The sequence below is a fragment of the Pinus tabuliformis genome, chromosome 1_2 (genome assembly GCF_031772625.1).
Source record: "Pinus tabuliformis cultivar Carrire ecotype Pingquan chromosome 1_2, CPIR1, whole genome shotgun sequence".
NCBI lineage: Eukaryota > Viridiplantae > Streptophyta > Pinopsida > Pinales > Pinaceae > Pinus > Pinus tabuliformis.
Window position 1 is genome coordinate 288,137,825 of NC_142298.1, and position 12,916 is coordinate 288,150,740.

At 33.8% G+C, this 12,916-nt stretch overlaps 1 protein-coding gene across 1 annotated transcript; it reads left to right on the forward strand.

Moving 5' to 3' along the window:
- The first annotated feature begins 10,819 nt into the window (after nucleotides 1–10,819).
- LOC149205469 (peptide-N4-(N-acetyl-beta-glucosaminyl)asparagine amidase A-like) lies at nucleotides 10,820–12,577 on the forward strand. The gene has a single exon (XM_089397417.1). The coding sequence runs from the start codon at nucleotides 10,820–10,822 to the stop codon at nucleotides 12,575–12,577; it is 1,758 nt and encodes a 585-aa protein (XP_089253543.1).
- The last annotated feature ends 339 nt before the right edge of the window (nucleotides 12,578–12,916 follow it).

Here is a 12,916-nt window from a genome sequence, read left to right on the forward strand (position 1 = left end):
AGTTGATAAGTGTCTCTTTTAAAATAAAAACAAAATATTCTCTAAATAAAAAACATAAATGAATTTGCTATGCACGTTTAGCTAATTTTTTATATAAAGAAATATAATTTCATGTAAAATAATTATAAGTAAAAAAATGTGTTCTATTTTGCACTCTAAAAGAAGTTTTCAAGTGAAGAAATTTGATCCTCTAGGTTCATGTTAGATCCAGAGTTAAATGGATCTAGGCCATTAATTTATTCAATTTAAGTTTTATTTATTGGTAATTTGAAATATTTTTTTAATAATAATTTTGCATAGTGGCTATAAAAAATCTAATCTTACCCACATGAAAGTTGTGTAGAAGGTTTTACGTTTTCCATGCAATGTATAGATAGATATATTTTCGTCAATTGGATAATTTGCTTGAGAACATTATCTGAAGCTCATGGGAAGAACTTGGTCACACAGGTGGAAATGCTTTCCGAGAAGGTGGAAGGCATTGAAGTGACTATTGAGACAGTCTTCGGCCTTTCTTAAGCTGAGAAGGTGGAAGGCATTGAAGTGACCATTGAGATAGTCTTCAGCCTTTCTAAGGCTATCATAAACTTTGGAAGACAGAGAGAGACTCAAGGAGAAACGTTAGTGCCTCTACTTCAGATGGACATGGAGAAAAATGAACTAGTTGAAAACCCAAAAAATCTGGATATGGGAAGTGGGTAGTTTTTGGATCTATTTCTGTACATTTTGAATATTTTGCTTTTGTGTAGAAATTAGTGGTGTTTTTTTAGGAGGATATATAAGGTTAATGATATAAAAATTCTCATAAAATCAAGGCAAGGTATGTATGGAATAAGAACTTAAACAATTTGAGAAATTTGATGAAGACAAATAGAGTTTTGAGCCCAGAGGTTCATTCTACAACCCAGTATGAGGGGCATGTGTAAGTATGTCACATCCTCAAAAAAATAATAAAAATAATCTTAGCTCATGTGGGCCAAAAATAAAATAAAATTAATAACCATATAAATAAACATTTAAAACTCCATTAATACAACAATTAACTCAGTTGTTGATATTCCACTTTCATTCTAATTGGTTCTTTGATATCTATCTTAAATAATGTAATTTTATATAACTTTATAGAGATAAAATATTAAAAAAAAACTATTTCTCTTATAAATATCTCAATATAGAACTTAAATAAATTGTTTGAATATCAATATTAACTAATATATTTTAGTATGAACTTTCTCTCTCCACAAAAGTGTGTTTCTATATATGTGTGTTAATGTTACCCTTAACTCAAAAGGAAAAAGTAATTAAAGGTAAAATAATGTAGTTACTTTTAATAAAAAGAAAATGTGTAATTCAATCAATTTTTAATATAAAATATTAATAATCATAAAATATCCAAAAATACAATTTAAACAATGAAAAATTATCACTATAGATCTATCTTAATCATATATTTACGAAGCACTAAAAGGGATTAATTGACTTGTAAATATTTTTTCAAGTTTGAGATTTGATCCCTCTTAGCTCTTGGTAATAATATTTATTATAAAAGTAATTTAAATATTATAAAATAATTAAGTTATATTATAATTAATTAATGGTTAATAAGATTTCAAAAAAATTGCAAATTGATATATGAAAGTGAAAATTTAATTGTCTACAATCAAAGACTTGCATAAATTTTGGTGGGTACTTGTTTAAATTATGGTGGGTAGTAATTGATGGTAAATGTGTTATTGACCTGAGTATGAGCTATCTTTAAGGATTTTAATTTTTTTGTGGTTTCCTATGAAGTTTAACAATGAAAATTTTAAAAGTATCTAAAAATCACGTCATGAAATATTGCAACTGCATAAAAAACTATGGCAAAAAATCCAAGGCAGTTATCCACATGGCACTATAAAATTCTAAGGTAGTTATCCACATGGCATTGTGTTGTGGAAAAGCTGCAATAACAATCCTACATAGTAAGGCCCAAACCAATCATATTGCATATAAATAATTTCAAATAATAAAAAAAATAATAAAACAAATCCATAATATTAAATAATATTAAACTATGGAGAAATTCCAATTTTTTTTTGGTAAAAAACAAAGTAATACCTAACTAAAGGAAAAATGGAATGTGCAATACCATGGCTGCCACAGGTATAGTAATGTAAGGTTTACTTAGGGAATAATAATGCAAAGTTGTTAAACACTAAGTTATTTTCACACTATGCTTAATTACATAAGCTATTTAAGATTTATTTTCAAACAACTAACAAAGGTTAAAGGTGTGGTAGATGAAGGGGATGTTAAAACCAATTTTTATCAAATAATTTATTGTCTAAACACAATAGTGTTATTTTTACTTCAAATCATTTGCATTCTCAAAGTCTAGAAGATATGATCATTGCACTCTTAGCTAAAGAAAGGAGAAAGGTCATACTCAACTGAGATGACATTCTAGTCCATAAGTAAATAATTGTAACAAATCAACTAAAGACAAGAGGAACATAAAATGTCACTAATGTAGAAAAAATGGCCATGTTGAAAAACGCTAGTGATTTTTTTCAAAGGAAATGTTAAAGAATCAACATATATAACTCTTTATGAAAATCCAATGGGTATACACAATGGAGAAAATAGTGTTAAAGATTTCATGTTTTAATAAAACCCACACTTTGAAGAGAAGGTATACACAATGGAGAAAATTGTGTTAAAGATTTCATGTTTTAATAAAACCCACACTTTGAAGAGAACGAGAGATGCAGTGGAAGACATCTAACATATCCAACTCCCTTAGCATTAGTAAGGAGATTGGGTAATAAAAGTTTGCATCTCTACCAACTTCTTATACATGAATTTAAAGCCACTTCTAAACTCATAATCATATTCTACTCATTAAGAGCTTTATAACTACTATACTTACACTCAAATCTAAACTCAGCGCACAAAGTTATGCTTCTCCAAGGTTCCCCAATGCATTTTTTCAATGCGTCAATTGCCAACCATTTCCATAAGTGTTAAGAGGCTTACATTTTTTCCCAAAGTGTCTATTGGCAAGATCTTTTCCCAAATCATCAAAGGAATACATTTTCCCAAACCTTTGATGGAGACTCATTTTCACAAACCTCTGAAAGAGAGACTCTTCTACAATCTGTCGTTGGATACGCCTTTCTCGCCAACCAGCATTGGAGTATGTTTCCTCAACTTGTCAAAATGTATTGATGAAGGAAATTATTCCTCCCTAATGCTTCATTAGAAATTATATTTTTCAACATATCAACACGAACCTATTTGCTTTGTCATCCAATACATTTTTTTTGCCTTCCACTACAATGTATGAACCCCAAGACTTCTTATTTTTCATCATCCAAATATTTCCCTCAACTAATGTATCGATTGACATGAATCTTTGTTGTTGACATATCCACCCGAAATATTTATCCTCACTAATACACTAAAGATATTTTTGTATTTATGACTTCATACTTAGCTGATTTTTTACTATCCCTCTTCCAAGACAAACTTCTAAGGCTAGCCTAATACCTACAATCTCCTATAAGTTTACAAATACACATGAAACCATAGATTACATGTAGTTATAATAGGCCATAACATTCTAGAATACAAAAATACACATGCAACCACACTATACATGTAGTTATAGTAGGCCATAACATTCAAGCATGCACCTTGCAATACTTATGATTACATGCATACATTAGCAAGGAAAATAACCCATCTAAAGATCATTTAAAGCCTAAAACCAAAGAAGAAATTATTTATGCATGACATATGTAAACACGATGTATTTTCATTCATGCATTAGTATTCACACTTAATGCCAATGGTCAAATATACAAGCATGCATGAATCTGTTCCATAGAACTATGGGCATCGATTCACCAAGCCCAGAAGCCATCATGCTCATATACTAATCACTTCGACTAAGTGGAAGACAATTAAACTAGTCCTATTTTCCTTTAAAACTAAGAACACTAATCCTATCAAGTACTTTAGCACAACTCACACAACACCCAAACATTCAAGTCACATATATAACTTATACTCCTAAACCCTACTCCCTCTAGAACCATCAATTATAGCATGCCAATATATAAAGAAATATTCCTTATAATCATAATACTACATCATTAAACATGTTTCTTCCATGCATGCATATACTTACACTAAAATCCAGAGTATTCTTAGCATGCATTCATCTTCAATTATACCTAGTTAACCTAGTTACAACTTATATATTAGATTTACTACAACCCATATGTTCCTATCTACCCATAGAGAAATAACCTTAATATGTCATAAGAGATACACATGTAATTGTAGACCCGCCATGAGAGAAATATGGGGAACTTATTTAACAAAGAAGGATTCCAATTAATTGAGGCATACTTTTGTTCCACCCAACTATATGCTTAGCTACACTTGTTCTCTCTATAAATTTCCATCCTTGAGCTGAGGGGTGAACTCTCTTCATCACTCAGGATATTAGTAAGTGGAGGGAACCCTCTCTTCACTAGCATAAGATAATAGTGTTGGAAATAATACTGAGAGGGCGGGTGAATCAGTATTAGCAAGTCAATAATATTTCATTTCTAGAATCTGAGTCATATACGCTACTTCAGTTAATGGAACTTGCGTGTTTACGCAACTGTATTTAAGGTAACTAGCGTATATCCTGCAAACTTATGATTTAGTTAACTCATCATATGTTGATCTTTAATTAGTGCATTAGAACCATATAAACAATAACCAGGTGTAGTAAAAACAGAACAAACAATCACACACATGAACACAAGATATAAGGTGGAAACCCAATGTGGGTGAAAACCATTTGCTGCAATCGTCTCTATCTTCTTTTTAATTAGAAACTTCTTTTTACAATTTTTGTACTGGTGCAGTCTTATACCAGTACGCAGGGTTCTACCTGCAGTAGGCTACAACCTTCTCTCATTCTCCATCTTCTCGTGAAAAGGAGCTACAACCCCCTAGCTCTTGTACTAGTTGATATGTTTACTAGTATGTAGGTGTCGGCCTGCAAAAGGCTACAACCTTCTCTTTTCTTCCAGGGACCACGTTTCATAAATTTTCAGACTGGATCCATCGATAACATCATTCAAACATCAAATATATCTGCATCAACCAATCTCCTTTGCACCAACCACAACTGAATCAATCAATCACTTGTCAGAATGTTGTAACCAGAATACAGTAACTAGACCACAGTAACCAAACTCAGAACAACAAATAGAAGCAGCTAAAACATATTTTATGAGGTATACGCTACTTCCATGTGTCGAATCTGTGTGCATACACACTTTTCTCAAGGCGAACATGCGTATAGATCTGCAAATCAAATTTAAGATGTATACGCTATTTTGATATGCAGAACCAACATGTATACGTGCCTTTTCTAAAGTGAACCTGCGTACAGATCTGTAAATGATGATTTAAACTTTACAACAATTCCAGACTTCAGTTATACCCAGATCATCATATTTACAGACTACAACATGCGCCAGTTATTCAGATAAAAGATCAAAACCACACAAAGATACTTCACTTCAAGCCTTAAGATCTTGACCCATCATTAGATCTTATCCTTCATCAAGTGCTAAGGTTCATCCTTGATTCAAATCTAGCTATGCACCATAACCCAATAACTTGTATTATAGATCTTGCTCTTCATCAGATATTCAATGCTTGAGTGAGTTTTCCTCATGATCTTCTCCTCCTTTTATAATCTTAGGCCTTACTCAATACCATGGACCAAAACCACTTAGGACCAATACCTTGGACCAAATACCTGGGGTCAACACTTCGGACCAGATACGTTGGACCAATACCATGGATCAAAATACCATGGACCAAATACCACGGACCAAAACTTAGTTTTTCAATATGTGTGCGCCTTTCCTTCTGTGAAAGTGCGTGTGTATGCTATACGCTCCTTTTGGTCTGCTAATCTGCGTGTACACACAGCTTGGTCAATGGGGAACCTGTGTATACGTCTCTTTCTTCAATTTGTGAGTCTGAACTGTGATCTGTCATCTGAGTGAGTTGCCATTAAGGACAACACCTGTGTCATAGTGCCAAATTTGTGTCATAATGCCAACAAATAGGGAAACCCTCTCTCCCCTTGAGCCTATGGTCTCTCTATGACCTTTAGGTGCCTTTTCAACTGGATTATAAGCACATGATAAAAGCCTTCTCTATTGTGCGAATCCTTAGTGAATTCCTTTGTTCATGCCTGTCATGCTTGCTAAAAAAGCACCAAATTGTGACCCTCTTAGCTCATTTATGAATCTCAAAGGCTCATGTTCAAACCAAGCTAACTCTTGAGTTTAATATACTTGAATTTGAATCAACATATCTTCCGCTCTTTATGTGAGTTCCTTAGTGTTAGAGCCTAGATCGACCTCAAGCTGAAGGGAGGCAATCTTAGGATAACCACAAACCACGCTTAACCTGGTAGCTAACCCTACCAGGTAGGGAGAGGGCTCTCTCATTATCAATCTCAGTTGAGATGATTGAAATAAGAATAGATTTTAGGCTAGGTGCAGTAGCTCTAGGGTTTTTTGTTTCATTTTGGAGGTTTGGTCGCTGGATCAAATGGAGCAGGTAGCTTAGGTCCAAGAAATCAAATCAGAATTGCAGGATGTTCTTTGGGGCGAGGTAGGTAGGTGTTTTGGCACTTGGAATTGAGTGTGATGGTAAGTCTAATACTGGTGAGGGGTTGAGGAGGGCATGCAAAGTTCATGAATCCTCTTCAAACAGTTGAAAACATTTAAAACTAAATTTGTTCCTAAGGCAAAGCACTGATATCAATGGATTCCACCTATCTATATTGATTCATTTAGTTAAGAAGAAAGAAATAGATGATAGTACATATAACACATAAGAGAAACTAAATAACAAAGGAAGAAACAATGCCAAGACACTTTACCACAAGAATCCCAAAAAAATAGCTGCAAAACCCTGGTTTATTTCCTTGCCAAACTGTAGAAGTGATGTACAATGAAGCTTAAAGCATCCACAAGAGTCCAACCTTTACGAATGACTAAGAAAGTACATAATATAGGCATCAAAACACCTATGCTAGCCATCAGGGGTCGAATCCATGAGAACAGGGGTGGTTTCAACCATTTCTAAACTAAGAATAGGAATATAGGCAGTGGAACAGCTTGCCTCTAAAACCATGGAAACTGATTCATTCAACCTCAAACCACCTCAAACTAATGTATCTACCCCCTCAAGTCATTTTACATTCATATTTACATTGCATTACATCATTTACAATCATAAATTTACCAAGGAAGAAAGAAAAAGTCAACTGGTAGTCAAACTAGGAGAAATTTGAAGTTCTGAGCAAAACTGGCAAAATCTGCCCTATGCGCAACACCATCAGCCCAATGTGCAACGCCGCTTTAAGCATGCTTTTGAATGCCTTCCACTCCACCAAATTAGGCCCAAAATAGCTTGTTGGAAATCTCTATCTGTCTAGTTTCTTAAACATCTTGAATTTTCTTATTTGGAGGTCATTTGCCCCTTCAAAAATGAATTCTCCCGAGACTGCTTCGTGTGGGTGCAAAAAGTGGCAAAGAGGGCAATTTTTGAGTGTTTTTTGCCTTTTAGGAGACCTAGTTTTGCTCCAAATGAGATGCAACTTTCAGGGATTGATGTACTTTTGATGTTGAATCTAGAACTACAAGCCATTTTGCAAATGGGTGTGCCAATCCAATGCGCGGCGCCGGTGGTGCTGCACATCCACGGGAATTTCCTGTGTTGCATAATTCAAAAATTTGAAATTGACAAAATTGTTTCAAAATTTGCCCAGTTTTGGCTCAAATTTACTTCATGGGTTACTTTGTTGGGATAGTGTAACATCAGCCAAGATATTAAGCTTATCCTCCCTCTTTTTGCTTTTTAAGGCCCTCCTTAATCTTGCCTTAAGTTGCTTAATCCTTATATTACATATCTTGTTCTGGGTCATATAGTGATAGGCCATGTGGCGAAGCATTTTATTTTCTTTATTGGCCTTCTATAGCAACTTGTAAAGGTGGATGTTCACCCTTTCTAACCAAGTTTCTCGGTCATTTTCAACTTCTTGCTCAATGGAGGTCATCTTGACCTTTGCCTTCTTTGCCTTTTGCCTCTCTTCTCTAAGCATTTGCAACTCCATGATAACCTGCTTGTTAGTTAATTGCTTGTTTTCCTGCTCAAGATAATTAATGATCCACTTTTCTCTTTCCAAATTGATTGACAAGGCTTGAATGTCAACCTATTGTTTCTTGATGGTATCCTTAGCACTTTGAGTCTCCAAATCAATGACATTAAGTCCCTGTACTTCCTCATGAACAACTAGGTCAAAGTCCCTTTCTTCTCATCATTAGGATCCACCTCTTGCAATTTTCCTTTGGCTTTACCTTTTTCCTTGTGCTGCCCAATATGTACCTGTTTTGCTGAAGAAGAAGGCAAAGCACCTTCCACTCCTCGTGGAGATAGCATTTGCCTATGGTCTGTAGATGAAGGCGAGACCCCTTCCACTCCTTGTGGAGATAGTACTCGCTTGGCAGCTGCAAAGAGCATCCTAGTGCCTCTCTCATAAGTCAAAAACACAGGTACCCCCACAGTTTCAGTTTCTTGAACCTTTTACTGTCCTGAAGGTCCACCTTCCTCCTGATGCACTGATGAAAATATTTGAGGGCCTTTGAACACCTCATGAGAAATGAAGGTTTTCCATGGCATTCCCAACTGATTGAGCTTATTTGAAACACTGATTTTAATAACAGAGAAATGATAAATACTGTTGAGCTGCTGTGGATATGGTTTCCTCTTTGCAATAACTGTCATTTTCTCTATGTTTTTGCATATAAAATAAGGAATACTCATCATTTTCACCCTAGTGAAATGCATCAACAATCTGATATGGTAGGCATATAGTCTGGAGAACCTACCCTCACAAGTAAAATACTTAATGATGAGCTTCATCAGTGGAGCATACTGATCCTCTAAAAATCTGAAAGGAAGCACTCTACTAATTCTGCCATGGTATTTAGCCTTGATGTAAGGCTCATAATACTCCCTGTTAATATGTTGCCTCTTGTTCCATTTCTCCCCTAAATATGTCAATGTAGACCTTATATACAATATTTGAAAATAGATACTAACTAATATATTTCAATATCAACTTCATATATATCTATATCCTTCAGTAATCAACATGGAGTTGATACAAGGTACACATATATATGATGATGATGATGATGATATATTGGTGTATTACTCAATAGAAGGCCATGTTTAATTCCTTCCATGTTGAGCATGTAGTTAGATCAAATCTCTCTATGTGGAAACCTTCCTTCAAGTTATGCACTCTAAAAGAGGTTTCACTTTAAAAAATTTTATTTGTGAATATGAATATTTTCATAGTTGGAGATTCAATAAGCCAAAAAGAAGATTTTCATAATTAGAAATCATATTTTGGTAGATTTCTTATAGTGAAAATTATGTAGATTGTAGAAAATAATCAACATTTTGAATAAAAACTCCACCTATCATCACATAAACATAATTTTTTTTATAAAAAACAAAATTTAATCCCTATAAATATTTGATAAATATAAAATTCTTATTATTTAAAATTTTATTAAAACAAAAAAATCAAAACTAAAATATTACACTATTGAAAATGATCCATTTATGCATATTAGTATGAGTCACTAACACTATCTTTAATAGAATTCAAAATTATAAATATGTCCATGTTAACTTTTCATTACAAATTTAATATTATTTTCAACCAATCCAAAATGACATTCATTTATATTTGAGAATTATAATTATATATATATAATCCCTCATTTTATTATATACGTACATGTTTGATTTCAATTTTGTTCTGAATATTTGATTGATCATGAAAATTATATTGTTGATATAATATTTATCAATGAACTATAATTTTCAATTTTAATTAATCACAGTGGCCGTTAAAATTGTAAATTTAACATCACATAAAAATGTTTGACTTCAATCTCGTTACGAATATTTGATTAAGGATGAAAATTACGATGTTGATATAAATATTTATTAATAAATTATGATTTTTAATTTAATCAATTATGGTGTTAATATTTATTAATAAATTATAATTTTTAATTTTAATTGATTATGGTGTTAAATTTATAAATTTAGTATTATATAAAATAGGGAATGAGCATCCCAGCATAGATCTATTTATCTAATATAAGTTTAGAAGGATCCAATTTTTTTATATGTATAGTTTTTTATATGTATAGTTATTTAATTTTTTTATATGAGCAAAATTTAAATTCAATAATTTTGATAGACATAACAAAATTTCAATTTAATTCTGATGACAAAGCAACATCTTTATATATCATACTGAACTGTAAAATAAACCTATCACCTTCAACCAATAATTAAATATTTTCATAATATATTTATTCAATCACATTGGTGGCTAAATTCGTAACGTGGATAAGCATACCAGCAGGTGCGGATTTTCTGCCGCTTAGCAATCCAGCAAGATTTTTTTGGAAGAATTTAATTGTTTTTTATTAAAAACAATATAATATTAAAGATCGATCAAATCTGAAAGAAAATCATTAACGATCAAAATAGATTTGCCAAATAAAACCGCTAGTAAATTCAGCTTCTAAATCATATCCTTATCCAGCATCATTTAAACCCATCTCATTATATATTTTTATTCACATTGGATCATATCCACAGGAGACAACTGAAAAAATAGAAATAGAATTTTGATTGGTTCATTAGACCAGGCACAATGGATTTGAAAGCCATTATATTTTATATAATACTTTTTCTGCTTTCTCAGTCTCTATTCAATGCTTCTGCAGATGCAGATGTATATATTGATGTCAGCAGGCCTATAAACTTTACTGCCAACCAGGTTTGCTCTGTTCTTGCCCTGCAGCATGATTTTGGCAACACTAGTGATGGAAATCCTCCTGTGGAAGCACCCTACAATCCACCTGCAAACTGCTCCGGTAACTGGAACAAAGTGATCCTCCACTGGGAGGCTAGCTGCGACGTTTGTAGTCTGGGAATTGCCGGGGTTTGGCTAAGTGGTGTTGAGATCCTGAGAACAAGCACATTTATACAGACTAATCGTTCGAATTCATGGGAGGTCAACAAGGATGTAACCAGGTATTTTACATTACTGAATAAGTCCCAGAATTTGGTGGTAATGTTGGATGCCCAGAATTTGGTGGTAATGTTGGATGTTTTACCAAAGTTGCATGTCAACATCACTTTCCATTTTCTTGAAAGCCATGATGCCCATATTCCCAAATATTATGCACCTGCAGATCTGATCCTCCCAATTTCAAAACCCTCAGCTACCAATGGGGGGCATTGGTTTTCGGTGCAGAATACATCTGATATTCCGTCACAGAAATTACAGGTACCATCAAATGTGTATAGGGCTGTTGTTGAAATTTATGTGTCAGCCCATAATGATGATGAATATTGGTGGACAAACATACCAAATGATTTACCACATGATTACTTAATGGCCAACAACGGTTCATTGCCAAAGTATTCATCGTTCTTTGGCAACGGAGGTTTTAGGGAAGTACTTGCTTTCATAGATGGGTATGTTGTGGGTGCTGTGTGGCCTTTTCCTGTTCAGTATGGAGGGAGCACGCAGCATGATCAGAACGTCGAGAATTTGTTATGGAAACCTGTTATGGGCATCGGGGCTTTCAATCTGCCTACATATGACCTTGAGGTAACCCCATTTCTTGGACAGTTGGTGGATGGAGAGCATCACACTTTTGCTCTCATGGTAGTGAACTCCCTTCCCCGTTGGCTTGTGGATGCGAATCTGCACCTGTGGTTGGATGAAACAACTAGTGTTCAGACAGTAGGAAAATTGGGGAATTATCAGTTACCTGCTTTTAACATTTCTGTAGATGTAGAAATTTATACCAATAACGATACCTATTGGACATCTCAGGGTGAGAGAACCATTTCATATTCTGGGTGGGTTAATTCAACTCAAGGGAACCTTACCACTCATGTTTTCCAGAGCTTCAATTACTCTAATCTTCTCGGATTGGGTACTAATCTTCTCACATGGGAAGCCCGTGATTTCCAGACTTTTCAAAAGAATGAAATAGACGTATCGACGATGCAGAAAGTTACAGTGGATTCGCCCTCAGAAGAATCAGTTTTCTCTCAACTAATTTCAAACTCTTACCCTCTAATTTATTGGAGGAATGTTACCATCCTATATGATCCTTTGTATAGGCTTTTTAAAAGTATTGATCATGCTTTCAGTAACGCTATAAGCAATACTTTCCCAGGCGGCAGTTCATTCGGACATGTGGACAATAGGCAGCAATCAGTGTTGGATCTGAGAATGGTAGACCATCTTGGACTTTCCTTAGTATACGAATTGAACGCTTCGCAGACCTATCAATACGTGGGAAGTGATGAATGTTATTTCCGAAACCTGACCCTGTCGCACAATGAAATTATTCAAGATTCTCCTGGCACCAAGTGCAGCAGCGATAGCTAGGAGAATTTTATCTATCATTTGGTCTTGATGATCAACAACACTAGCTGGTTAGAAACTTATCTCTAAAATTTTCTGTTATGTGATTTTCTTTCTAATGAAAAGAATTTTTTTTAATGTATTATTTGTTCAAATGTGAAAATAATTTTTTTTAATGTATTATTTGTTCAAATGTTAAATGGTAATGGTAGGAGGTTTATCCAGCCAAGAGGCTACAACCCGGTGTTATGGCGATGTGTAAGTTTGCCGAGTTGATAAGTGTCTTTTTTAAAATAAAAACAAAATATTTTCTAAATAAAAAACATAAATGAATATGCTAGGCACGTTTAGCTAATTTTTTAT

Excerpts from the sequence above, each read along its gene's own strand:
- LOC149205469 (XM_089397417.1), top strand. The coding sequence starts at position 10,820 with ATGGATTTGAAAGCCATTATATTTTATATAATACTTTTTCTGCTTTCT.